General features: G+C 40.4%; 3 protein-coding genes and 1 long non-coding RNA gene across 4 annotated transcripts; all 4 read right to left on the reverse strand.

Moving 5' to 3' along the window:
- Positions 1-532: 532 nt before the first annotated feature.
- Positions 533-2,498, reverse strand: LOC139066272 (uncharacterized). Its single transcript, XR_011519205.1, has 2 exons — positions 2,407-2,498; positions 533-1,250 (listed from the first exon to the last, which is right to left on the reverse strand). It is a non-coding gene; the product is annotated as an uncharacterized lncRNA (long non-coding RNA).
- Positions 2,499-17,091: 14,593 nt separating this feature from the next.
- On the reverse strand, positions 17,092-19,000 carry tmem18 (transmembrane protein 18). Its single transcript, XM_015947353.3, has 5 exons — positions 18,819-19,000; positions 18,611-18,728; positions 17,984-18,038; positions 17,814-17,907; positions 17,092-17,719 (listed from the first exon to the last, which is right to left on the reverse strand). The coding sequence occupies exons 1-5, from the start codon at positions 18,909-18,911 to the stop codon at positions 17,621-17,623; spliced, it is 459 nt and encodes a 152-aa protein (XP_015802839.1). The 5' UTR covers positions 18,912-19,000; the 3' UTR covers positions 17,092-17,620.
- Positions 19,001-19,012: 12 nt separating this feature from the next.
- On the reverse strand, positions 19,013-21,108 carry LOC129165258 (required for drug-induced death protein 1). Its single transcript, XM_054747966.2, has 2 exons — positions 20,705-21,108; positions 19,013-19,746 (listed from the first exon to the last, which is right to left on the reverse strand). The coding sequence occupies exons 1-2, from the start codon at positions 21,053-21,055 to the stop codon at positions 19,609-19,611; spliced, it is 489 nt and encodes a 162-aa protein (XP_054603941.2). The 5' UTR covers positions 21,056-21,108; the 3' UTR covers positions 19,013-19,608.
- Positions 21,109-24,479: 3,371 nt separating this feature from the next.
- LOC139061879 (structural maintenance of chromosomes protein 6-like) lies at positions 24,480-25,245 on the reverse strand. The gene is made up of 3 exons (XM_070541784.1): positions 25,020-25,245; positions 24,702-24,898; positions 24,480-24,552 (listed from the first exon to the last, which is right to left on the reverse strand). The coding sequence occupies exons 1-3, from the start codon at positions 25,125-25,127 to the stop codon at positions 24,480-24,482; spliced, it is 378 nt and encodes a 125-aa protein (XP_070397885.1). The 5' UTR covers positions 25,128-25,245.
- Between the last annotated feature and the right edge of the window lie 196 nt (positions 25,246-25,441).

Consider the following 25,441-nt stretch of genomic DNA (forward strand, 5'->3'; position numbering starts at 1 on the left):
ATAAAACAGTAATAACAAAATATATCTGGTAACTGGAAATTTGAGTTTCAAAATGTGAATGTTTCACCTGGAGTTGTGATAAATTAACATTTGAACTTCCGTACAAGTTAGTCAAATCAATAGTCGTTATGGCGAATCTGCAAGCAAGCTAGGTTTTGGACGCAAACATTAGTCCCCTTGGTCTGCCGGAACTGGAAACTTGTGATGCCGGAGGAAACGAGACGGTGCTAAACACCAGTTGCTGTTTCCAAGTTCCAAATGTTTTTTTATTGTCTGCGTTTCCAAATGGTGTTTTTCTTTTTTGAGTAGTTTGTCCCAAAGTTGAAGTGGTAGTAGCTGGCTGATTCTCATTCCATGATATATACTATATCTGATACACACACCAGTGGTGTTCTGCTGCTGAATATGTGAGTGTGTAAGAAGACCTGTGGAAGTGCGGCAGTTTGGCAAGACTGACAACCGCATGGTCCAATCGTTGCTTTCAATCCCAAAATATTATTGGCAGAGGTTTTTAGACAAATGTGAGAGAACCTGTTTCTTATTTTTTTTATCTCCACAATATATCCAATTCAATGAAATTCCATTCAGTTAACAGCACCAAATCACAACAAGAAAGAGTCGTATCAAGTCACTTCATAAGATAAAACATTCCAATTGAGTTCAATTCATTATGCCAATGAGTTAAAGGTTTCTTACATAAAGAACCCGCATCGAGTCACTGACTTGTTGTGTCAGAGACTTTAATGCCATCCTCACAGCAAGCATGTAGTGACAGTGGAGAGGAAAGCTCCCTTTTAACAGGAAGAAACCTCCAGAGGAAACAGCCATCCGCCATGACTTATTTGGGGTTTGAGAAGACGGAGCACACAGAAACACGCACACACACATTTATTGCTATGTTAAAATAATGTTAATAGGAATAAAAAATGTTTAAGCTAAATTGATTTCCAAATTTTTCATTGCAGCTTTAAGCTACAGTTTCTAAATAAGTATCAAATTCTGTTTAACTATGATTAAAAAAATAAACATTGAGAGGTTGAGTTGAGGTGGCTCAGGCATCTGGTCAGGATGCCTCCTGGACGCCTGCCTGGTGAGGTTTTCCGGGCACGTCCAACTAGGAGGAGACCCAAGGGAAGACCCAGGACACGCTGGAGGGACTATGTCTCTCGGCTGGCCAGGGAGTTGGCCCAAGTAGCTGGGGAGAGGGAAGTCTGGGCGTCTTGGCTTAGGCTGCCCCCGCGACGTAGTGGCTGAAAATGGATGGATGGGAAAAAAAAGTATTTTTTGCAAATATCCAAATTTTTCATTTCATTTCATTTCATTCCAGTTTAGTTTGAGCGCGTTTTAATAATATGCAGGAACTAACCTGCACTCTGCAAAGCAGCTGACCTACAGGTCAAACCTTTAATAGATTTTTAAGGCGAGGTGAGGTCACCAAAGTTATTTACTAACATAACCGCATATTTGAAGCTGCTTTGCAGCTGTACAAGTGTGCAGTCAACTCTGCTGAACTTACACTCACATTCCTGCTAGAACAAACACATAACAGCTGCTCTCTGAGTTTAACCTTGTCTCACAACAAGGGACTGGCTCTTGTGTGCAGCTATAAAACCTGCTTAATTCATGATCTTTTTTTCATTCAATAGTAGCAAATAAAATAAATAAATTCCTCCAATTTGAAAGCAAAGAGATACTTTTATGTTTTAAAATATGTATCTTAGGTTTTGACTTAAACTCATTGTGTCTTTTTTGTTTTTTAGTGTCAAAAACTCACAGACGCTCGGATTTTCAAACTATTCATGCAAAAAAAAAATTTAGTTTATTTTCAGTAACGGTGAAATTTTTGGTGCAAGTGTGACAGGGTGACTGTCACTTTATCCTGATTGGTCATGCGCCCTGGCTGAGGGGGATATCCCTTTGGCTAAGCATGCATGACTCCCACCCGGGAGCCTGGGGGATCGAAACCCGCCCGGGCCCCCATCTCCCCACCCTGCCACACAAGCAAGAAGCAATCAATCTAAAATCTTCATCCAGAAAGAACCAGGTAACAACCTCAGCAATGTTGGAGTAATTCCTGGAAAACAGAGTTAGGATTTGCTGAAGATGTTTTGTTTTTTTCAGGATTAATACCAGCTCATTATCTATGACCTCTTTGATTTCCCTTCACAAACCTGAGTCAAAACTCCAAATTAGAAGAGGTTATAATTATTTCTACTTGAAAAAAATAAAATTTTATAAAGCTTTTCCTTAAAACTAACCAACAAAAAAAATATCCAACACTGACATCAGTCCATTTAGACTGCTCCTGGTGGTCACCAGATACAAAAAGTGACAGGAATTGAAAAGAAAAGGTCTGCTGCTTTACTCTCTAACTGGAAGAAGACCACACACACCACCCATACGTACGTAAAAGAAATACGTCATCTGCAGCAGAATGATTGTGATGTATTTGAAACATCATTCTGCTTTTGGAGGCACCCTGTCTGCTTCCAAGAGGCCAGAACTGTTGATGAAAACACATACACATTTCTCATTTTTGTGTTCTCTTCACAGAAAAATAACAATAACGCATTTTGAACAAAAGCAGCATTTCTGGTTAAGATGTTGGGGAAATTTGGGACAAAGTAGTCTACCTAAAATCAACCTGCACTGGAACCGATGCAAACTTTAAAGGGGAACTAGACAGTTTAGGCTTGCTTTTAGCACCCCCTAGTGTCCCTTTGTAGAACAGAAAACAAAACCAATCTCCTTGCTGTGTGTACGTTTTTTTAACACGTTAATCAAACTGCTGAAATGCCTCCTTGGCCTTCATTAGTTTCTACAGGAGTGATTCATCTTTGAATTAAACGAATCAGCTGCATTCACGATCTAAAACACGCAGGAAACGTGCTGGAAGCAGCACCAGGCATGCCTGAAGTTTTAAGTGGAACATTCTGGCCACAGGGGGCGATAGGGGCTCAGTGGCCTTTCATTAACCCTGTATTTTAGCACAAACTGGCTCAAGAACATGATTTAAAAATATGAAAAAGCTGCAAAGAATCCCGAAGTGTGTTTTTTTTAAATGCACCAAGATTCCTATATTCCGACAAATACGCAGCTCATTCCTCAAGATTATTTAAAGAATGGCAAATCTTTGTTTTGGGTTGTTCTGGTGTAACATGGAAAAGAACAAGATAACAGGGTCGTGCACAAAACCTCCATATCAAATCATTGTTGATTTAAGATAAATAATTTGTGGCTTCCTGATTATATCTTTTTGAATTGCATCCATTTAAAGCTCTAACCAGTTTATGATGCCTTTGATCTCAAACCAAATCGCCAAAATTTAGTTTTAATAACGGAGTTTGTATGAGAAAACACACTTAGTGAGAGCGTGTCATTGTGAGTTTGTCCCTAAATCCTGCCTTTTGTCAATAACATTAAAGTTCGTTTACCCACAACTCTGGCCAAAAAACACAGCAGTTCTCATTAATGTCTGGTTGTGCTTTAAAGAGTAACACCTGGCTGGAGAATATGGTGAATGAAGAAAGAAATAAGAGGGTCAAAATGTGTTGAATTTTTTATTAAATGAATAAAAAAATTCCCTTCTTGTACTTTCTTGTGGAAATATATCAGGTCTGACCAGATTAGCGACTCAACCATCTCGATCCGCTTGTCGGACGTCTACAAGTGTCGTCTAAATAGCTCAGAGCAGCAAACTTCTTATTCACCTGAACTCTGAACCAGCCTTAACCTCATTTGACTTTTATGGATACACTTTCCTTTTATGTGTGTTAGACGTCGACGGTGATCTGACACGCTTCTTCCTAACCGCAACACCTTTAAATACATTTCACGTGGATGTAACTCAAGCATAAATCTGGTTGTTAATAGGAAGCAGGTGGATGAACACTGACGCTTGGGTTGGTCACAGGCATCTATTATTTTACTTGCCAGATGCTACGGCTGTAGCTCATTACGAGCAGATGTATCCATATTGTGAGACGAGACCAACTCCAGTCAGAGAAACACAATCAAATTACATTTTGTTGAACTTGTGACAGCTGGTGAACTGTGAATTGGAATGTTTATTATGTGAAGTGCCTTGAGACGACTCTTGTCGTGATTTGGCGCTATATAAATAAACTTGAATTGAATTTAATTTAATTTGTGGTTTAAACAGACGGGTAACGCCGCAGAGCTGTTGATATTCAGTGTTTAAATGAAAAGAAAGAACTGATTTGAGGAATAATTCAAATGCTTTAAAAAGATTAATATCTTAATTTTAGAATTAAGTTCTTACCAAACAAACAAGATAACAGCTAACCACAAATCCAAACAACCCCTTAATCCCGCTCTGAACTTGAGACAGTTCTCCACACCTTCGTCTCCTCACACAAACTACTGTAACTCTCTTTTCACGTGTCTGAGCAGAACCTCCCTGAACCGTCTACAGGTGGTTCAGAATGCCTGTGCTCGGCTTCTGACCAAGTCCTCCAAACACACCCACATCACCCCGCTTCTCCTCCAGCTTCACTGGCTGCCAGTCAGCTTCAGGGTTCATTTCAAGATCCTGGTTCTGGTCTATAGGGCCTTACATGGACAAGCACCATCTTACATTGGTGATCTTCTTAGTCCCTACACCCCCAGCAGGTCCCTAAGGTCCAGTGATCAAAGCCTACTGGTTGTGCAGCACCAGGCTAAAGACCAAAGGTGACAGATCATTTGCTGCTGTGGCCCCCAGACTCTGGACCTCTCTCCCCTGAGCCTGAGATCAGTGGACTCAGTGGTCTCCTTTAAAAAGCAGCTGAAGACTCACCTGTTCAAGCTGGCTTTTGTATGACCTTCACCACTCTCTCTTTATTCTGCTCTCCCCACCTATTCCACCTTCCTCAGGATCCACTGATTTCCCTCTTTACTGTTCACTCTCTCTCTTTCTTAAAATTTTTTCTTTTAAATCCCAATTGCCTAATTTTGCTCATTTTAAATATATTTTTAAACATTTTCTAAATGCTTTTTTATATTTTTACATTTTTTTTTGTTTTTGTGAAGCGCCTCGTGATTTTTATCTTGAGAGGTGCTATAGAAATGATATTTTCTTCTTCTTCTTCTTCTTAAACAATTATAACGCAGAAAATATGAAATAGCTCTCTCCATCCATTTTCCTCCGCTTATCTGGTGTCGAGTCACGAGGGCAGCAGAGAGGCCCAGGCTTCCCTCTCCCCAGCGACTTGGGCCAGCTCCTGGGGGAATCAACAGATGTTCCCTGGCCAGCTGAAAAACACAGTCCCTCCAGCGTGTCCTGGGTCTTTCTGTAGACCTCTTCCTGGGTGGACGTGCCTGAAAAACCTCACCAGGGAGGCGTCCAGGAGGCATCCTGATCAAATGCCTAAGCCACCTCAAATGGCTCAATGTGGAGGACCAGCGGGTCTACTCCTAGCTCCTGCCGGATGACGGAGATTCATACCCTATCTCTAAGGGAGAGCCCAGTCACCCTGTGGAGAAAACTCATTTAGGCCGCTTGTATCCACAGTGTCATTCTTTCTGTCACTACCCAAAGCTTATGACACTAGGTACGGGTTGGAACGTAGATTGACCGGTACAACGCCCGCATCACTGCAGACCCAGAACTAATCCGCCTATCGATCTTGCACTCCATCTTTCCCTCATTCGTGAACAAGACCCCAAGATACTTTAACACGTCCACATGAAGCAGAGCTTCGTCCCTGACCTGGAGAAGGTATTCCACCCGGATGCCTCCACTTCTAAAGTCAAAACTACGTCCATGGCTGCCTGACACCTTCAACAATATGATTCTAGTTTAATCATCTTATTTCTGAGATGACATCACAATCCAATCAGATGTAACAAACTCAAACACATGAAGGTGGATTAGATGAGACATCAAGAGAAAATGGTAAAAAAAACAACAAAAAAAAAACAGTTCTGTTGACATCTTGCAGGAAAGTTGGAGTGAAGGTTGCCAAAAGGCGGCTTCTCCTCTACGCTGACAGAACTCACAGCTGCAGAGGAAACGGCGAGGCATCTTTGACCCACAAAGTTCTAGAACTCATTGCAATAATGGCCTTTGATTCATGCAATACAGACAGGAGCACCACATTGGAATAAGTGACAATGGAGACGCTGACTCTTGAGTGTACATGTCCAGACAGATGGATTAATAGGTGGATTTCATTCAGCAGATTCTCCACTCTCAACTCCATCTTCGTGCATCCTGGAATCATTCTCTGCAGGAAAGTGGGACTGAGCATAAAGTTGACTGCAGCTTGATGAATACATGGTTAATGACCTCACATATTTCAGTGTGTTTGTGTAGGGGCGTTGTTAAAAAGGTCCGCCCATGAATTTACGACATTACGTTGGGAGTTTGACTCACTTGGCTGAAAACACGACAACAATCTGCCTTTTTTGATATCTTTAGGATTCTTCAGTGAATGCAACGGCCTCTTACCTCTGATATTAAAAAAAGTGAGGTTTTGTTGGCTGTTCATTTCACATGTCAACATCTCCATCACATCATAACCTCCAGTCCTTTTTTTCAACATTTTTGGGCTGAATCTTGGATTTTTCCATCAAGCATCTTACAGGCCTGTTTGATTTGGCACTAGATTGAAAAAAAAAAGGTTGATAAATTGGGTGAAAATCAACAAAAGACGAGATTGTTGCCGCTTGTGAAAGGAAAAAACATACGTGAAGATTTGAATTTTCAAACTGCCAAAAAACCAGATTACAAACATCTGCAAAAGCAATAAATGCAGGAGTGTGGCAGCAGATAGCAGGGAATTAAAAATAAAATAAAAATCTACATTTCTTAGATATTTCAGGGTCGTTTTTTTTAATCTTGTGAGTTTGCAGATTTTCAACATGGCTAGCGCGTCTGTTGATCCAGTATATTTATTGCCGTCTCCTTTTTACTGCCTGTATTTACTGTCTCGATGATGTAAGGAGTTTATCAACAACCATGTGGCAGAAGCTGCGCTCGTCAGCTGCAGCTGCCCACAGTGCTACTGGATATCTGAAAGCAATACAAACCAGCGGGAATGTGGGAATGTTCCCGGCGAGCAAAGTCGAGGTGGGGCTCTAGGGAGTACGGTGTCTGTGATGATCTCATCTAAAAATATAAATCAGACAGTGTATCGGTTTATCTGGCTTTCTCTTCCAAGCACACACATCTGTGCTGAGAAACATTCATCAATCTCACCTGGAGCATAAGTCATCCAGTATCAGGTGATTTTTAAGTTTTGATTTGGAAACTGCGATAAATAGATTTCCTTCCAAGAGAGCACATCTGTTTGGAGAAATATGATTTCTGCACCAAGTTGCAAGATTTCTTCTAGGAAATGAAATGGAAATTAGAATCCGCTGATGTGTTGGAGCGCAGCCGACAGCCACTCCTCTCACAGTCAGGTTGAAGATTTAAAATCCAATCCAATCCAATCCAATTTTATTTATAAAGCACATTCACAAGGCATTACAACCAAACAAGGCGCTGTACACTAAAAATTTTAGTTAATTAAACCAGCGTTATACAAACATACAAACAATAAAACTTTAAAAGGTTCCTGACTTTCACTTGCATCGGTTCCTCGTGCTCTGACATCAAGCCAAAATAGTAAAATAAAGGTTTGGGAGATGTTTGCTGATCAAAATATTCACACTTAGTGTTTGTCACCACATAAAACAATGATGATAGAGGATTATTGTCTCTGGTCTATAGTAAGTTATACGGGCTGATGCATGACTCACCGTGCGTAAGTTTGTGTTTGAGTCACGGTCGGCCCCTCCAGGCTTTTAGTCTGGATCCTGGAGACGGACTGCATTTGAGAAAGCAGAAAACGCATTAGTACATTTCACCAGTAGGATTTATATGTTGTAAATGTCACACGTTATGACTTTTCAGATCATCCTGGACATCCATTTTTGATATTTGTGCTTTAATCTTAAGTGGATAGTGGCTGGATTTATACGTCCCCCAGGATGAATAACATGTCTACTAAAATATTTCTCTATAATCATGCATATCACGTTGACTTATTCATAAGCACACGCTGAGTGAGTCATCCGCCACTCCGTCTTCCATCTGCTTATTGCATTACAGAGCATGCTCAGACACATGGTGACTCAACCAGCTGGTAGACACTGCAGTTGCACCATGCTCCCAGCAGGGTCAAGTATGATGGTCTTAACTCGAAATGGCAAAATAGGCTAACCCAGTTCAATGTCTCTTTGTAATTGTTGAATCATGACCTCTGACCTTGACCTAGTGAGACATGCAGGGCTTTAGATTTAGTTCTGGGTTCTTATTTGCTAATTCTTCAGAATGAGGCATGACAGAATGCTTTTTGAGATCTTTTAGCTTGCTTCACGTTGTCGGACAGGTTCTAATGAAGTGGTTCTTAATCTTACAGGTCTGACAAATATTAGGCCTAGTGTAACGATTAAATTTACATATTATTTAATGAACCATAAAATGTGAGATTCCATAGGAAATATGAAATCAACCTTATGGATCTTTGGGTACTTTTATCCAGAAGATTGGATCTTTTTATTGCAGGGATTATGTAACAACTTCGTATTCACTCAGAGACAACAGAAAGAGAGTCAAGTTTTAAAAGTTTAAAGATTTATTACTAAACAAATTAAACTAAACTAACTTTAAACACTAGGTGTATGGTGTCACTAAGGTGAAGTAAGACTGAGAATGGTGTATGTGTGAATATGTTCAGAACCAGCAGATCCGGAGAAACAATTTTTGCTGATGGAAGTGAAGATGATGTTTCGCGCTAAGCTTTTGGTTTGGAGATTATAACACACATTGAGACGCCATTCTGCCGGCCTACGTACCCTTTGCGGAAGTCCCCGTTAGATCAGGAATGTCGAGGTCCAGCTTGACCTTCTCTGGAACCGAAGCCGGTAGGAAAAGCAGCGGTTGCCGGCCAGACCGGTCTTGAGATACTTCCGGGTCACGACAGTTCTATTGTCATCTAGCGAGACCCAAAAGGGGGGTCGTGATGGTTCAGCTTTTATTCTGAAAGGAAACGTTGCAGCAGGTGGAACATGCAACAGATTTAATCCAGCTTGTCGTTGGTTCTTTCGGCTGAAGAGGAAAGTTACGGATTGGCCACTCCGACAACTTCTCTAGAATGCTTTGAACTGAAGTTTAAGCTGATGTGGGCATAGTTTTATAATTTGGATGTTTTGATTTACGGTCAAATCAAAAAAGGACAGATTTACCAAGCACCACCAAAACCTTGCCTCCGTCAGATCTGGAAGATTCTGATTGGATCAGAAAAAGCAATGTGTGATGTGGCTTAACCTTACGTGTAATCAGTCTCTAGTGGAAATATTTAAAGGTATATTACTTATTATATTCTATAGGATTATAATATCAAGTAATTAATATTTTCATTTCACAGATTGGTTCACATTTAATTATTGGCTAACACTTTGTTTGATTAGCTGTATTAAAAATAGAGTTCTTCTGATTTATTAAAAGAAAGAGTCCTTTGTCTTCATTCTTCTCTTGAGCTGGAAAGGAAACACCTTTGGTGTGTTCTTGCTGTGTTTAGTTTCCAATTCCATCTTTCAGTTCTTTTTAAAGCACAGAAAAGGTGTAATTACCTGCAACGTTTCGTTTGCGGCTGCAAACATCATCAGACTGACGCCGCAAAGGAAACGTTGCAGGTAATTACACCTTTTCTGTGTTTTAAAAAGAACTGAAAGATGGAATTGGAAAGGAAACAGTTTAGACTAGGATTAATATGATTAATCATAAATATTTATTAATTCAACAAGGGAGGCTACTGCATTTTTACTCCGAACTAAATTTGTTTGCTATTTTAAATCTTTGAGAGCTAAAATAGTCACAATATATGGTCAAATATTACCGTTGGCACAATTGAGATGTCCATTTTCTTAAATATGAGTTGTTTTTGTCAGCCTGAATTTATACGCAGAAATGAAACGGTTAGATTCAGTGAAGCTCCGCCCACCACCGCTCCGACAAAACGCACCCACAAGGTCATCTTAGGTCAGGATGCTGTTGTATTCTCCCTGGTAGTCCAGTTATTAATGACTACCTTGACACTCTAACCACTGGACTATCAAGTCTGCTACAAAACAACACCTAACATACATGTCAGGTGCTGGCCATTATATATGTCTATGCAGACAAGATGCATGGTTTTTATGGCGATGTTTTAATATATCAGAATATCAGAATATCCAGGTTTCAGAACCGAGATCATCTTCTCGGAGACCATCTTCAGGGAGAGTTTTCATTCAGGCGTTTTCCCGAATTTTCAAAGTAAAACTATAAATTTGCAGCTGATAAAGGAAAAATGGATGACTGCAGCAGAAAAATGATTTGGGGTTGTTTTAATGAGGAAATAACAATATCAAAGGGTAAAAAACTCAAAAAGTGGATTTTCCATTTTGCGTTTACTCCGGTTCTTGGTCAGATTTCCAGATGTGTTTGCTGATCTGAATGATTTAGATATGAATAAAAAGCAAACATGCTTGTATTGTGCGAACTCCAGCCATTCTTTTTTTTTCTCTCGTTAATTCTAATATTAACATTATTGGGCTTTGTGCATTTATAATAACCAAGTTTATACAGGCAAACACTTTTTCTCGTTGTCTGCCTCTAAAAACACACAGCATGAATTTTGGATGGTAAAACAGCCAAATTTACCCTTTCTGGTTTTCAATTTCAAGATAAATATTGCTTAGGTCATGGGGTCAAAGTAGCACTAGAGCTGCAGGTTGCAGACCCCTGAGTGAATAGAATAGAATAGAATAGAATAGGATAGAATAGAATAGAATAGAATAGAATAGAATAGTTCCCAAACTGGTGTCAGAAGCAGTTTTATGGCAGCACTTGCTGTGGTCTCCACTGAATGGAATAAGTACAACAATCAAATGTGCAGAAGCTCTGATCTACCAACTATCCCAGCCTTTTTTTTTAAATTACACGTTACAAAAATCACGCTTTAAATTATTTACTTTTTCCAGTTATGGGGTTTCTTTCCAAGCCGGAATAAAAATGCTAAGCGGTAATTTACTTACTCCCAAGAATCCATCTATTACTTTTTCAAAACTCAGATCACCTCCAAAAAAATCAACTGTTACTAATTGTGTTTTTACAGCTCAGTATTTAAAATTTAAGTTTGATATAAAACTCACAGCTATGTTTTAGATTATTTATTTACTGAAAACCCGGATGAAATCGTTACAGGAGCAGGAAAACCTCTTAAACCTGCAGGATAGAGGGAGGATTTCTGTCTGACTGCTTTAGCGTAATGCTAACCTGGAGCTAATGATGTGTTTTAACTCATAACGCTCAAACTTTTTTATTTTCTGCTTATATACCTCAAACAGTAGCCATCAGAATGAAGTAAAAAGCTTTAATCGTAATTTTTTAGGTCATAATCTAAACCACACCTTTCTTCCACTCAGAAAACGATTTCAAAACAGCAAGGTAAAAATATTTAACTTCTCAATAAATCTGCTTTAAGACGATCTGCTGTGCAGGAATGTCAAAGCTTTTGTTGGGTTGTATAAAATAATCTCTTAATGAGCAAAACACTGAAATATACACAAAATGCTTGCCACACACCAGATGATCACAGGTGTCGAGATTTGAAGCAGAGGCCAAAAATAAACTGCAGACAGAGCAAAAGAGTAGTTTTACTGTTTTCTGGCTTCCTCTGTTCTGACATGCACCAAAATCATAAACCTCATCATTAGAAAAGCATTGATTTTATTTGTGTAACGGATTACTCATATGGGTTTCTGAGTGTTTATGGATGATCTGCAGGTGCTAATTTTAATGTTTCAAGCAAGAAAACCTGCTTGATGTGCATTAATATAAAGAAACTAAATTTAATCGTATTATTTGGATAACATTATAGGACAAGTTGCTCTTAAAGTACTCATTTAAACCCTTTGCATCGTTTTGTTCTGTTGTAAATGCATATTCTGCAGAATTTATTTTACAACTCGGATTATTCATTGCTGTGCTTCAGCGGCAGACTTTGGCCTGCTGATCAGTGAAGCCACGCCACCAAACACACCCCTCATTGAGGTCCGTCTGGGTTTTTACGAGTATTAGTTCCAAAAGGACCACCAGCACGTCCTAATAGTTGGCAGGAATGTAATTGACGTCATCACAGTGAAAAGATTTCTTGGTCTGACAGAGGTTGATGCATTTTTAACAAGGATGTTAAATCCACAGAAGTTTTGGAGCTTTAATCTTTATGCAACACATTGCAAATGCAACCAAACTCTGGAATTTACTACACTTCCTAGGTTTTTAAACAAATGTAATTGTATTGTTGTAAATGTGTTCTGTTTGGTGCACCTAATTCTAGGAGCTCTACCTCTTTAACAAGATTAGCACTCTCTTCAAAATCCATCCATTTTCATCCGCTTATCCGGAGTCGGGTCGCGGGGGCAGTAGCCTAAGGTGAGAGGCCTAGACTTACCTCTCCCCAGCCACTTGGGCCAACTCCCTGGCCAGGCGAGAGACATAGTCCCTCCACTGTGTCCTGGGTCTCCCTTTAGGCCTCCTCCCGGTTGGATGTGCCTGGAAAACCTCACCAGGGAGGCGTCCAGGAGGCATCCTGACCAGATGCCCGAGCCACCTCAACTGGCTCCTCTCGATGTGGAGGAGTAGCGGGTCTACTCCGAGCCCCTCCCGAATGACCGAGCTTCTCACCCTATCTCTAAGGGAGAGCCCAGCCACTCTTTGGAGAAAACTCATTTCGGCCGCTTGTATCCGCAATCTCGTTCTTTCGGTCACTACCCAAAGCTCATGATCATAGGTGAGGGTAGGAATGTAGATCGACCGGTAAATTGAGAGCCTCACCTTCTGACTCAGCTCTCTCTTCACCACGACAGACCGGTACAACGCCCGCATCACAGCAGATGCAGCACCAATCCACCTATCAATCTCACGCTCCAGTTTTCCCTCACTCGTGAACAAGACCCCGAGATACTTAAACTCCTCCACTTGGGGCAGGATCTCATCCCTGACCCGGAGAAGGCATTCTACCCTTTTCTGAATCAAGACCATGGTCTCAGATTTAGAGGATCTGATTCTCATCCCATCTGCTTCACACTCGGCTGCGAACTGCTCCAGCAAAAGCTGAAGATCACGTTCTGATGAAGCCAACAGGACCACATCCTCTGCAAAAAGCAGAGACCTGATCCTCAGGCCACCAAAACGGATGCCCTCCACACCTTGGCTGCGCCGAGAAATCCAGTCCATAAAGGTTATGAACAGAATCGGTAACAAAGGGCAGCCTTGGCGGAGTCCAACTCTCACTGGGAACCAGCCCGACTTACTGCCGGCAATGCGGACCAAGCTCTGACACCGGTCATACAGGGACCTAACAGCCCTTATCAGAGGGCCTGGTACCCCATACTCCCGGAGTACCCCCCACAGGGCCCCCCGAGGGACGCGGTCAAACACCTTCTTCAAATCCACAAAACACATGTAGACTGGTTGGGCAAATTCCCACGCACCCTCCAGGAACCCCCTGAGGGTATAGAGCTGGTCCAGTGTTCCACGGCCAGGACGAAAACCACATGAGGTTCAACAATCCGATGGACCCTCCTCTCCAGAACCCCTGAATGGACCTTACCAGGAAGGCTCAGGAGTGAGATCCCCCTGTAGTTGGAACACACCCTGCAGTCCCCCTTTTTAAATAAAAAAAAAATCTCCTGTTTTAAATTTTGTACATGTCCTCTGCCCTCTAGCGGAGCTTCTAAAAACTACAGATGGCAAATGTTAATATTTTATTAAATATTTCTTTGATTAATATAACTATTATATTATCCTTATTAAAGAACTGGTCAATTTGTAAAATAATTGGAATGTTTAATGGAAATTTACTGTTTTTGCAGCATTTTAAAAAATCTTATTAGCTTCTTTTGTTAATATTTAATTAACCTTAAATTAACAAACCAAAAATAGTCTGGAAATGTTTGACACATGTCAGTGTAGCTGGCCCTTTCACACTAAAATGGGATTTTTTTTTCTTTCCTTCTGTTTAAATTTGAGCAAATTATTTACAATTTAGTTAGCTTCTGGTGAAATGTGCTGTTTCATAGGGTGGCTTGTATTTGTATAGCGCCTTCTTAAGGTTCTACAACCCCCCAAGGCGTTTCACAACACAATCAGCCATTCACACATTCACATGCTGGTAGGGGATGAGCTACGATGTAGCCGAAGCTGCCCTGGGGCGCACTGATAGAGGCGAGGCCTGCCGAGCACTGGTGCCTCTGTCCCTCTGACCACCACCAGCAGGCAAGGCGGGTTAGGTGTCTTGCCCAAGGACACAACAGCAGCATTCTCAGGATCGAACCTCCAACCTTCCGATTACCGGACAACCTGCTCTACCGCTTGAGCAACTGCTACTGCCACTGCTACAATATGACCATCTGCATGAAGGAGTTTTATTTTCTCACGTTTTTCACAATCGCACCAGACTGGATGTCATGCAACGATCCGTCCTACATGAACAAGTCCTTGTGAAGGATGAAGTGCTGAATTTGACTTCTGCATCTCAAACTAGATGAGTTTCACTGCCAATGTTGGTCAGTCTAGTCTAGTGTTTTATTTTGTGAAAAAAAAAAAATACAAAAACCTAAATTAGTTCTTTGTTTGCTAATCTTTAATTTTCGACTGAAATGGACTCAACAAAAAAGCAATGCCACACACACGTTTGGGACAGTGTGTATGTGTGTGTGTGTGTGTGTGGGGAGGGGGGGGTTAACACCTGCTCTTGTGCACTAAGTGAGGTCAAAGTGCAAACCCTACATGCTTAATGTCTCCTGGAACCTCCTACGCCAGAGCTGGAGTCTTGACCAGTCTCCACACATCACCACCTCTGACTGAACAACACACACATTCCTCTCCCTCCCAGTCCTTTTTGATGCGTTCCAGTGCCTGCAGTCCAATCATTCACGTCCAAACCTAATGCATCCTGACAGATGAATGTGCATAAAGCATGCCAACTCATGCCAGATTCATCTGAGAAAACAAATAAGGAGTGATAGAGATTTTCTTTAAAAAGAAGCAGCATGGTCAGGGGAAACCATCCTTTTAAACCCTGACAGAGATAACAGGTGATAAATGGAGTGTGAGCTGAAGATGTTTCTGAGGTGTAGACAGCTGTGGTTTTCATGTCATTGAATCTATGCTGCCGTCTAGTGGTGCACTGTTAGTAAGTGTGCATCGACGTTCTTTAACCTCCTCATTGACGCTCCAGAGCTGGTATAAACCAGAGCAGTGGGGCATTTGTTACTGACATGAATAAAATCAGCAGGTTTTAGCTGATACTGGTGGGTGACCCTCATCGGAGATGGTGTCATGGTCTCCGTCTTTTAAGTTATTTTAGGCCTTCCTATGGAAGAAATGCATCACTATTGTAGGAATTGAATTAATGACATAGAATTTTAGTGTTGGGTAATTTATGTTATTGAAAAATGTTTTTAAGTAAAATACAACAGCAAACATGTTATACGTAAAAACTCTGCAGCAGAATTTCATTTTTAACCCTCCCACTGCCCTAATGGGTGTGACCCCATGAGGAAAGTTGACCACTGAGCAGGGTTGATGGTTTGTCCCTTGGGTCCACGTGGCAGGGGTGAGGAGTGAGCACCACCTCACCCCTGCCACGTGGACCTCAAGGAACAAACCATCAACCCTGCTCAGTGGTCAACTTTCCTCGCGGGGTCACCCATAAAGACAGTGGGAGGGTTAAAAATTCAACATCCAAACTTTGGCAGCAGTAATTCAACAAAAGCCGTCACCTCCTGGGTGAGCCAAGACAAAGTAATCATCACTCGATCGAGTCATCAGAGAGGCGTAATTTGATTGGCTAAAAGCCACTCGACTCGATTGAATGGCAATCATTTGGCTAGGTCACCTTAGTTGTTGAATCTTTGCTGATACATTTTCTACATTCAAATTCTGTTGTTGAATTTTTGAAGATAAAAATCTGTAGAATTTTTATGAATGAAAAAATTTGCTGGTGTACAATTAAGATATATAATTTCACAAAATAAAACTTCAATATCATAAATTCAATGTCTTAAAAAAGTAATTCTGGTGTATTTCTTCCATATTTTTCCAAAGAGAAATACATTTTATTACAAATTCTAACTATAAACTAAATTACTGTCTTCTTAAGGGAGCTTTGGCCTTGTAAAACTCATAGCAGTTCATGCAACTTTGTTTTATGAATCGTTGCATTACCAATATTATTTTCATGATGCATTTATCCGGTTTCACAGATGAAAGCATCCATCCATCCATCTTCTGAACCTGCTTGTCCATGTAGGAATCGGGGGGGACTGGTGCCCATCTCCAGCGGTCAATGGGCAATCAGGCGGGGTACACCCTGGACAGAGAGCCAGTCCATCACAGGGCAACACAGAGACTCCCAGGACAAACAATCATGCACACACACACACCTAAGGACAATTTAGACAGACCAATTAACCTAACAGTCATGTTTTTGGACGGTGGGAGGAAGCCGGAGCACCCGGAGAGAACCCACGCATGCACAGGGAGAACATGCAAACTCCATGCAGAAAGATCCTAGGCTGGGAAGTGAACCTAGGACCTTCTTGCTACAAGGCAACAGCTCTAACCACTGCACCACCCCAGATGAAAGCAGTTTTTGCTAAATTATTTGTTCATTTTTTGGTGCAAATTAGCTTATCACATATATATTATCAATAGGACATAAATACATAACTTAAATTTAAGTATGCAGATTAGTAGGAATTCACCTGGTAAAACTCCAGCAATTCATGTTTTTTACCCATTTGTTAAAATACAAACGTCTGTGTTGATCTGAACCCAGCGAACAATTGATGGCAGCTGAGGCAACAGAATGCCCAAAGTATCATTGAAACCTCAAGCTACTAGAAAAAAATGTGTTTGGGGAAAAATAAGACTTTACTAAGATCAGACCAGGTTATATAAATGTTTGAAGAAGTCTAACCAAAAAAAAAAAAAGAAATACAGCTTTCAGATTGGGCTCTGGAGCAACTATTGGTGTGACAAGCGTAACAGAGTTAAGAAATGTGGTTCTTTTTTAATTGATCACAAATCAACACAAAAGCAGTCACGTCTAATGTGTCGTCATAACAGACTATTTAAATTCTAACAGATACATTCGTCTTTAGCTGTTAGACACACAATGACAAAGCCCCATTCTAATTGTTGTTACAGGAATACAAGGAGGTTCATCTAACACCCCCTTGTTTGAGAACACTTCAACATGTTTCTTCTCTGATTTTAATCTTGAACCAAACAGCAACACAAAAGTTCCTTATGTTGCATTTTGAAACATTAAATACGAAACAGCAAAACGTCTTTGGTCTCCATAAAGATTTAGAGTTAAAGGTCCACTCAGCAGCATTGTTTAACCATCACACCAGGGACAAAAATAGCAGACAAATTTCTGACATTATGTCCATGAGACAAAAGTCCATTTAAAGTCACAACGTAAGATTCTGCATTTACTTTCCAAAAGTCAGGATTAGTAGGGGAGAAATTGCATTAATGCCCCTAAATGAAGTCCATGTACGGACATCAGTGGGATCAGTCATTCTTATCTCTCTTCTCACGCCGTGCTTTCCTCTTCAGCTGAAGTGTCTTGAGTTCAGTCATGGTGGAAAAGGTTCTGTGCACCCACACCATCTGCCAAAAAAAGGGACAGATTTCCATAAACCAGTGGTAAAACTGGCAAATATGCTGCTGTAGTGTGTTCAGATGAAAAAAGGTTCAAACTTACCACAATGATGATTGCATTGAGCAAAAGAGGAACAGAGTAGACCAGAGAGATGAACATGCCCTTTGAGTCAAAATACTGGAAATTAGAAAAAGCCCTGAGAGAAACAAATACGTGGTTAACTGTAGTTTTACAAAGAGAAAAGTTCCAGATACATAGATATGTAACCTTACTTCCAGTTCATGGCTGCCAGCTCATTTAGATATTCAGCACTGTAAACAAGGCTAACTGTGGAAAAGAGTCAGATTGAAGGAAAATTTAGTACAAAAATGCCACTTTCCTATCGTATTCTTGTGTCAGCAGTATCAGGTCATATTTCTCTGACACTAATTTGAACTAAACCCCCCCCCCCCCCCCCAAAAATAAATGACCCACTAAGAGACAGGCTTTTCTATTAAACACAAAACATATCAGGAGACACGTCACCCATGTAGAACAGTGAAATATTAGTAAAAAGAGATGTTACTACACCCAGTTCAAACAAACAGTCATGTTTGAAGGCCAAGATGAGTTTTGTAGATTTATTATCTACTCTTATTAATAAACCTCATAGTTGCAGAGACTGATCTTGCATAACTGAAATAATTTAGCCTCAAATTGTGTAGAAGGGTTGTTATCCAGGTGTCCTAAATTATTTTTGTCAACAATCACATTAACATTTTTGCTGATTACCAGCCTTAATACCTTAAATTAAATTTAAACCACCAATTTAACACTATATAGCATTAAAAAGTCTTTCTCGGACCAGAAGTTTTCATGTACTGATCGGATTCTTGTTGTGATGGGGCTTGAACACGTACCGATGAGCAGAAAGTGGCAGATCTGAGCTCTGTAATACCTGCAGGACACTACAGTCAGAAACAAACACACAACATGAAACACTATGAGTCCAATAAGCCAAGGCTCCGACCACTGCACCTGCGAACCAAAACACAACTATTAGAAGACAGTCGGGAGTGTGTCAGCTAGCATTAAAATGCTAATTTGTGGGAATAAAAATCAACTCACAGACATGAGAAACGTCCATATTGACGTTATTCTCAAGTTGCTAAATCCGTCGATAGGGACTGAGCTGATATTGTCTGTTTTCTGCTGCGTCATCTTCAAAAAACACCAATTTCACTCCTAGCTTAGCTTTAGCTTCAAGCGAGACGGAAATGCGGAAGTAGCAGACGAATGACGTCGCAGAGACAACCAATCAGTTGGTTTCAAAATGTAAACAAACTTAAAACTTTATTTTCATTAGACCTTTTTACAGTTTGTTGATCAAAAGACGTTCAAATGTACTTTTATGTTGCTGTACACTTATTGATAATGCAGAAATGTCTTTTTCTCTTTTGTACATTTATTAACTATTTATTAAAGGGATATTTTCTATGGAATCACAAAGCTTTTCTTTTCTTAATCACTTTCTGCTTCTCCTCATTTGTCCCACTCATAAAAATGTCCCAACTTAATCACTTACAAATACATACTTATCACTGACCTCTTGAGTCAACACATTTGCTAATATCTGACAGATTCCACATGAAAATAATTTTCAATAATGATAAAACTACTTAAGCTAATCCTTAGCTTGGCTATCTGTTTGATGTGCTTTTCAAAGTAAATTTAATCATATTACTGTAGTAAATAATCAAAGGAATAAAAAACAATATTTTCTTTACATTCAACTTAAAAACAGACATACTTAAATGTATACATATCCAAATGCACCAACATATTATAATTAAAAAGTCTGGTCAGAGTCTCTTGTTTTCAGCTTTATACAGTAAAATCTGAATCCATGCACTGTAGCTTATGTCCTGCTTCTGTCATGGTGAAAATCAGGAGAAAAAGCAGCAGCCACTGTGATTGGAGTCGAGTAGGCGAGGGCAAAATTATAAAAGCCAAGCATCAAACACTTCCAGGTGGTTCGAAGTGCCTTTCCAACATTCTGAAGGTAGAAAAAAAAATAGTCAGTTAAACACAATCATTTTGATTCTTTCAGTTTTCTCTGGTGATTTCTGGGAACTTTCAGAAATCGAGCAGGATAAGAATAACAAGGTCAAGATCTGACGCACAACATGATTTCATATCTGTAAATGTGGCGCTTTTGGACACAATAAGAGCAGCAGGAAAAGAAATACGCTCTCCTCTTGACAAGAATGTCCTGTGAGCACTATTGTCTTGTGTATCCTGAACAGGAAAAGGCCGACTGGCTGCAGCAGAAACAGGAAGTTAAAAAAACCTATCAAAATAAAGACCTTATTCTCCCAAAATAGGAAATCAGGAAAGCTCAATCAGCTAGTTTAACAGGGAATAAAACTGGAAATTGAGACAAAGTAATGTTATTTATAAATAATGTGAAATTAATCTGCTGTGCATGATTTCACAATTTATTACACATTTGTACGTGCAATTTTAAAAAGGTTTGCTTCAATATGCATTTACCTTTAGTTGTGCATTTCTATAATAAAATATCAGGGATACAAACGTTAAGTTATGACACGTTCTGCGAGACATGTTCTGTTTTTTATTTTGTATGTTTTCTTGTTAAAAACAATTAAAAAATACTTGTTAGGGGGAGTTTAAATGCAAATTAGTGTGAAAAACAGAAACAATTGCAACAGAGTGAAGTAAACTTCAAATATACTCAGCATAACGGTTTAATTAATAGTGTTAATTGGATCCACCTGGAATGGAGATTTTAGCATCTTGTATAGTTTACTTTGTGGTTTTTAAAATACTTTTCTTTTACAAAATAAAGATGCAGTACTTTCTTTAACCCATCCAACCTGAAACAAAAACCCAAACTCGTTAAAAACACATTTCTGTATCTCCAGCTACATCATCACCATCATCTACATCAGGAAAAAAACTCCTAATTACATATTTAAAAAGAAATTACCAACCTTCTTCACTTTCTTGTAGTTTTCATTCTTTTTCTTCTCTTTCACCTCATCATCCATCAAAGGCTCATACTTCTCTGGTCCAATGGAGAAGTGTATTTCTCTGTGTCGCCTCTCATTTGGTCTGCTGTCATCAAACACTTTCTGGCCGTCATCACAGCCGGATTGATCCATGCAGTCGACATGTAGTTGGTATTTTGCTGAACTCGGAGTTCCACGCGACCTTGTTGCCGAATTCCTGTTAAACAGCCTTGATGGAAGCGAAATGTTCTTCATTTTATCTCCTTGGTCAAGATTTAAAAAATGTAAGGACAGGCGCCTGTTAGCTGAAGAGGTCAGGTATGCTGTCAGCATTCGTTATGTGAATGAGTCTGGGATGCATTCTTCTGATCTGGTGTGTGTGTGTGTGTGTGTGTGAGTTTGGCATGCAGCCCTTAAAGGTGCAAATCCTTCTTCCTCACAAGACTGACCTCAAAAAGGTCTCTGAGCATCAAGTGAAATGCTTTAATCAAAGAGGCTGTTAACCTGTGAAAGTCGAGTTAAGTGCAGGCCAGTCTAGAACCACACACACTCCATCCACACTGAGCCTAGGGCGTTTCATCTAATCTGCACTTTTCTTAACCTTTGTTCAAAGAAAATAGTGAAGCAGTATCGTTTCTTGATCTACTGCACCCCGTCCAACCGCTTAGAGGTATTAATAACGGTTCCGACAGTTAATTATGTCCAAATACTCCATAATTCTGATCTTAGACAGAAAATTATTTTCCATTTCAAACATTAACATTCCTTGTAAAAAATACACAATTCAGATAAAAGAAAAAATATATAAACAATTTTACAGGAACACAATACACGATAACCAAATAAATAAGTAAATCAATAAATAAAAGGCCAAATCTTTGTATTTTATTTCTTTTACTTAAAAGGTGAGATGAAACAATTTCAGTTCATCAAATGAATCCATAAAACAGCTTAATTTATTTTAACCAGAACTTTTACTCTTAGTTTATACTTTTCCCCTTTAATTTTAAATAACATCTGTAAACATCTGGGAAGGAGTTTATAATAAGATTTCTGAGGCAGTGGCGAGCTTGACTGAATCCTAAAACCGTGCTATTCACTCTGCCCCCGGTCAGGATCCTCGACTTGGAGGATGTTGATGCTGCTGCTCGTAGGGAGAGAGCTGGGGGGGTGGGGGTGGGGGGGTAAAAGGCATGACCTTAGTTTAAATTCCTCATTTTTAAATAAAAAAATCTGAGTTTTTTCACCTTATTATGACTGATTTATCACATTTAATGTTTTAATTTAACTGTAGTTTACCTCATGTTCTGCGTGAAGAAAATGAACTGTCTGTGGCGCTGGCTGGCACCTACCTGCAGCATCATGTCCAATGGCTGGTAATGATTGTCGGCCTGGGGCCTCTGAGAACTTTAATTCAATTCAATTCAATTTTATTTATAAAGCGCCAAATCACGACAAGAGTCGTCTCAAGGCACTTCACATAATAAACATTCCAATTCAGGTCAGTTCATTAAGCCAATCAGAAATAATGTTTCCTACATAAGGAACCCAGCAAATTGCATCAAGTCACTGACTAGTGTCAGTGACTTTACAGCAATCCTCATATTAAGCAAGCATTTAGTGACAGTGGAGAGGAAAACTCCCTTTTAACAGGAAGAAACCTCCAGAGGATCCTGGCTCGGCATAAGCAGCCATCCTCCACGACTCACTGGGGATGGAGAAGACAGAGCAGACACACACACACACACACACACACACACACACACACGCACGCACGCACGCACGCACGCACACACACACACACACACACACACACACACAAAGACAAGTAATGTGTCTATAGTTATATTGTGATGTCTGAGTAAATATTCTATTTGGTGAAAGATAAACTTTATTGTATTTATTCTGGTGAATTGATAATTAAACGATGATGATGCTTTTGAACACCTTCTCATCTTCATAGTTGTCGCATGTGAAAGCTCTCAGAAGGCTTTTAAGACATACTTCAACAGCCAGGGCCAGCTCTGGGTCCTTCAGACTAAAGAGGTAACCTGAAGAAGGAAATAAATATAGATACAAGGTACAACAACGTTTATTAACTCATTCACTGCCATTGACGACTAAAGTCGTCATTTGCATTTTTTTTTTACTGTGTGGGCGTCGGAACGAGCCCCCACGCCGGGACAACAAACATCCCAGCTCTAAAGCTGACATCATGTCATCCGCGTACGTAACACGCCACGTGATCAGGAAGCTGAAAATCCATGTGTTAGGAGATCATTTTGGGCCGCTGCTGTAAAAAAAAAGTGAGGCACGAGTCGGAAAAGCTTCTGCCGATCACAATTCGACTATGAGTTTTTAAAGAATGGATAATGCTCGAAACTCGCGGATTTTTCCTGATGTAACAGGTGAGTCTCCGCTTTGTTTTGGTAGTTTTGGTAGTTTTGGCGTTGACATCATCATAGCACGCAACTTTCTGTGACTCTTAAAAAAACTGTGAAAACGCTGGCAGCGAAGGGCTTTTCTGATCAGAAAATGGCTGGCAGTTAATGAGTTAACTCTGTTGGTTTTATAGGATCAAAAACAGAAACAAGCATGACTTTAAAAAGTATTACAATGAAATCTATCATTATTAGTGTTTTATTGTCTAATTATTTATTCTGAATGAAAATTTAGTAAACAAAACAGACAAAGACAAGGGAAAGAGTCTTACCCAGAGGTCCTCGGGGTGTGTGCTTGAACAGGCCTTTTCTGTGGGCTTCCTCGATGTCACTGAGCAGTTCCGGCATCTGATCTCCAAAACGCCGAAGTCGATTAGAGCGGCTGGCCATCATAGTATCTAGTGTCCTTTTGTTTGCTTCAATGGATCTCCGGAGAACATCAAATTCTTTCCTGTAGATACGACAAGAAAGAAGCATTCCACCTCTGTGTCAGCTCTGAGGGAAAATCTGGAGTTCAAAATAAGAACTAAACAAATCTGGAGCCTTTTAAAGGCTGCACTGACAAAACCTTTGATTCAATAATGCATACAGCTCAGCTAAACTTCTCTCTGTTGAAGGTGGCAGAAGAGACCAACACATAACCGTTACAAATGTGTTATTGATCCAGATACCTCATCTTCCCTTGTTCTTCTTTCATGCGGCTGCAGGATGGTAAAATGGTAAATAGTAAATGGCCTGTATATATAGCGCCTTCTAGAGTCCTGGAACCCCCCAAGGCACTTTACAACACAATCAGTCATTCACCCATTCACACACACATTCACACACTGGTGGGGATGAGCTACAATGTAGCCACAGCTGCCCTGGGGCGCACTGACAGAGGCGAGGCTGCCAAGCACAGGCGCCACCGGTCCCTCCGACCACCACCAGCAGGCAATGTGGGTTAAGTGTCTTGCCCAAGGACACAACGACAGCGACAGACTGAGCGGGTCTCGAACCTGCGACCTACCGATTGCGAGGCGAGCACTTAACTCCTGTGCCACCGATACTGGTCAATCTGCTGGCTCAGAGTGGAGCTCTGATGTTCCAGGTTATCCAGCTCAGTCTGAATCTGCTCCACACGCTCAGTCCTCAGCTGGCTTTCTGGATCCATCGTCTGAGTGATGCTAAAGGGCAGAAAAGGTGATCGATCACTACATTTAAAAAACTGGGAATCAAAAAAGGCATTTTCAGAACTAAAATACAAGATGAGCAACCATTTAGTAGAAATGAGACGATGAAAACCAAAGTAACATCCAACCTAAGATGGAGATCTTTTAAACGTGAGGACAGCTGAACTTTGTCCTTTTCCAGATCTCTAAGATTAGTTCTACACCGATGGATGACGAGCTGGAATACACACAGAAAAAAAATACGGTGTCAGTGTGAGAACAGCTTCATAACTTTTAAACAATGCGAGGAAGGACACAGGCTCTCCTAAACCAAACCAAACCCATCAGCTGTAAGGTTTACCAAGATGGTTGTACTTAAACCCTCACCCCAAACTCATCAGAAGTGTCTGAAAACTTTTGAAAAGGGGAACTCCAACCTCGCAGGTCTTGAGGAGTTTGTTGCGTTTTTGGGCCTCTGTCTCAAGTTCAGCACATTTAGGCTGAAGCTCCCCGACTTGCTGGATGATCTCCTCCAACTGATCCTGGATGTGCTTGAGCTTCTGCTCTGCTTGCTCCACCTTATTCTGTGAAACGACATTAAAAATAGAAGGATGTTGGAATTCCAACAGAAACAAACAAAAAAAAAAAACATTTGCTTTATCAGACATGAGGAATTGTCAGAAGAATATCATAAAACTAGTTTACCTTCCATTCATCCACCTTCTCATCATATTTCTCTGTAGCTCGTCTGTCACACTGCAGCTTTTCCTTCATCGGCTCCAACTCCTTCTCCATCTCAGACACCTGAAACATTTATAAACAGGTATATTACAACGCACCAGAAGCATAAGGCCAACTGCAGATCGCCTCACCAAAGCCCACGCCATTTGTTTCTGTAATTCCTCCAGTTGAGTCTGCACTTCATTGATTGACGCCCAGCTTGTGTAACGATCCTCTTTTCCAGGTACTTATGCTTCAAGTCCTTCAAGCACTGAAAAAAAATCATCTGTAATTATTGAACACGATTTGAATAGTGTAGCTGAATCCCAGCCTGTCTGCTAAAGTCACACATACTTCACCCTTTTGGGTAAATATCCCCTCTGTGATGTGTTTTGTGGTTTTAATGT

This window comes from Nothobranchius furzeri, chromosome 2 (genome assembly GCF_043380555.1).
Source record: "Nothobranchius furzeri strain GRZ-AD chromosome 2, NfurGRZ-RIMD1, whole genome shotgun sequence".
Classification (NCBI taxonomy): Eukaryota; Metazoa; Chordata; class Actinopteri; order Cyprinodontiformes; family Nothobranchiidae; genus Nothobranchius; species Nothobranchius furzeri.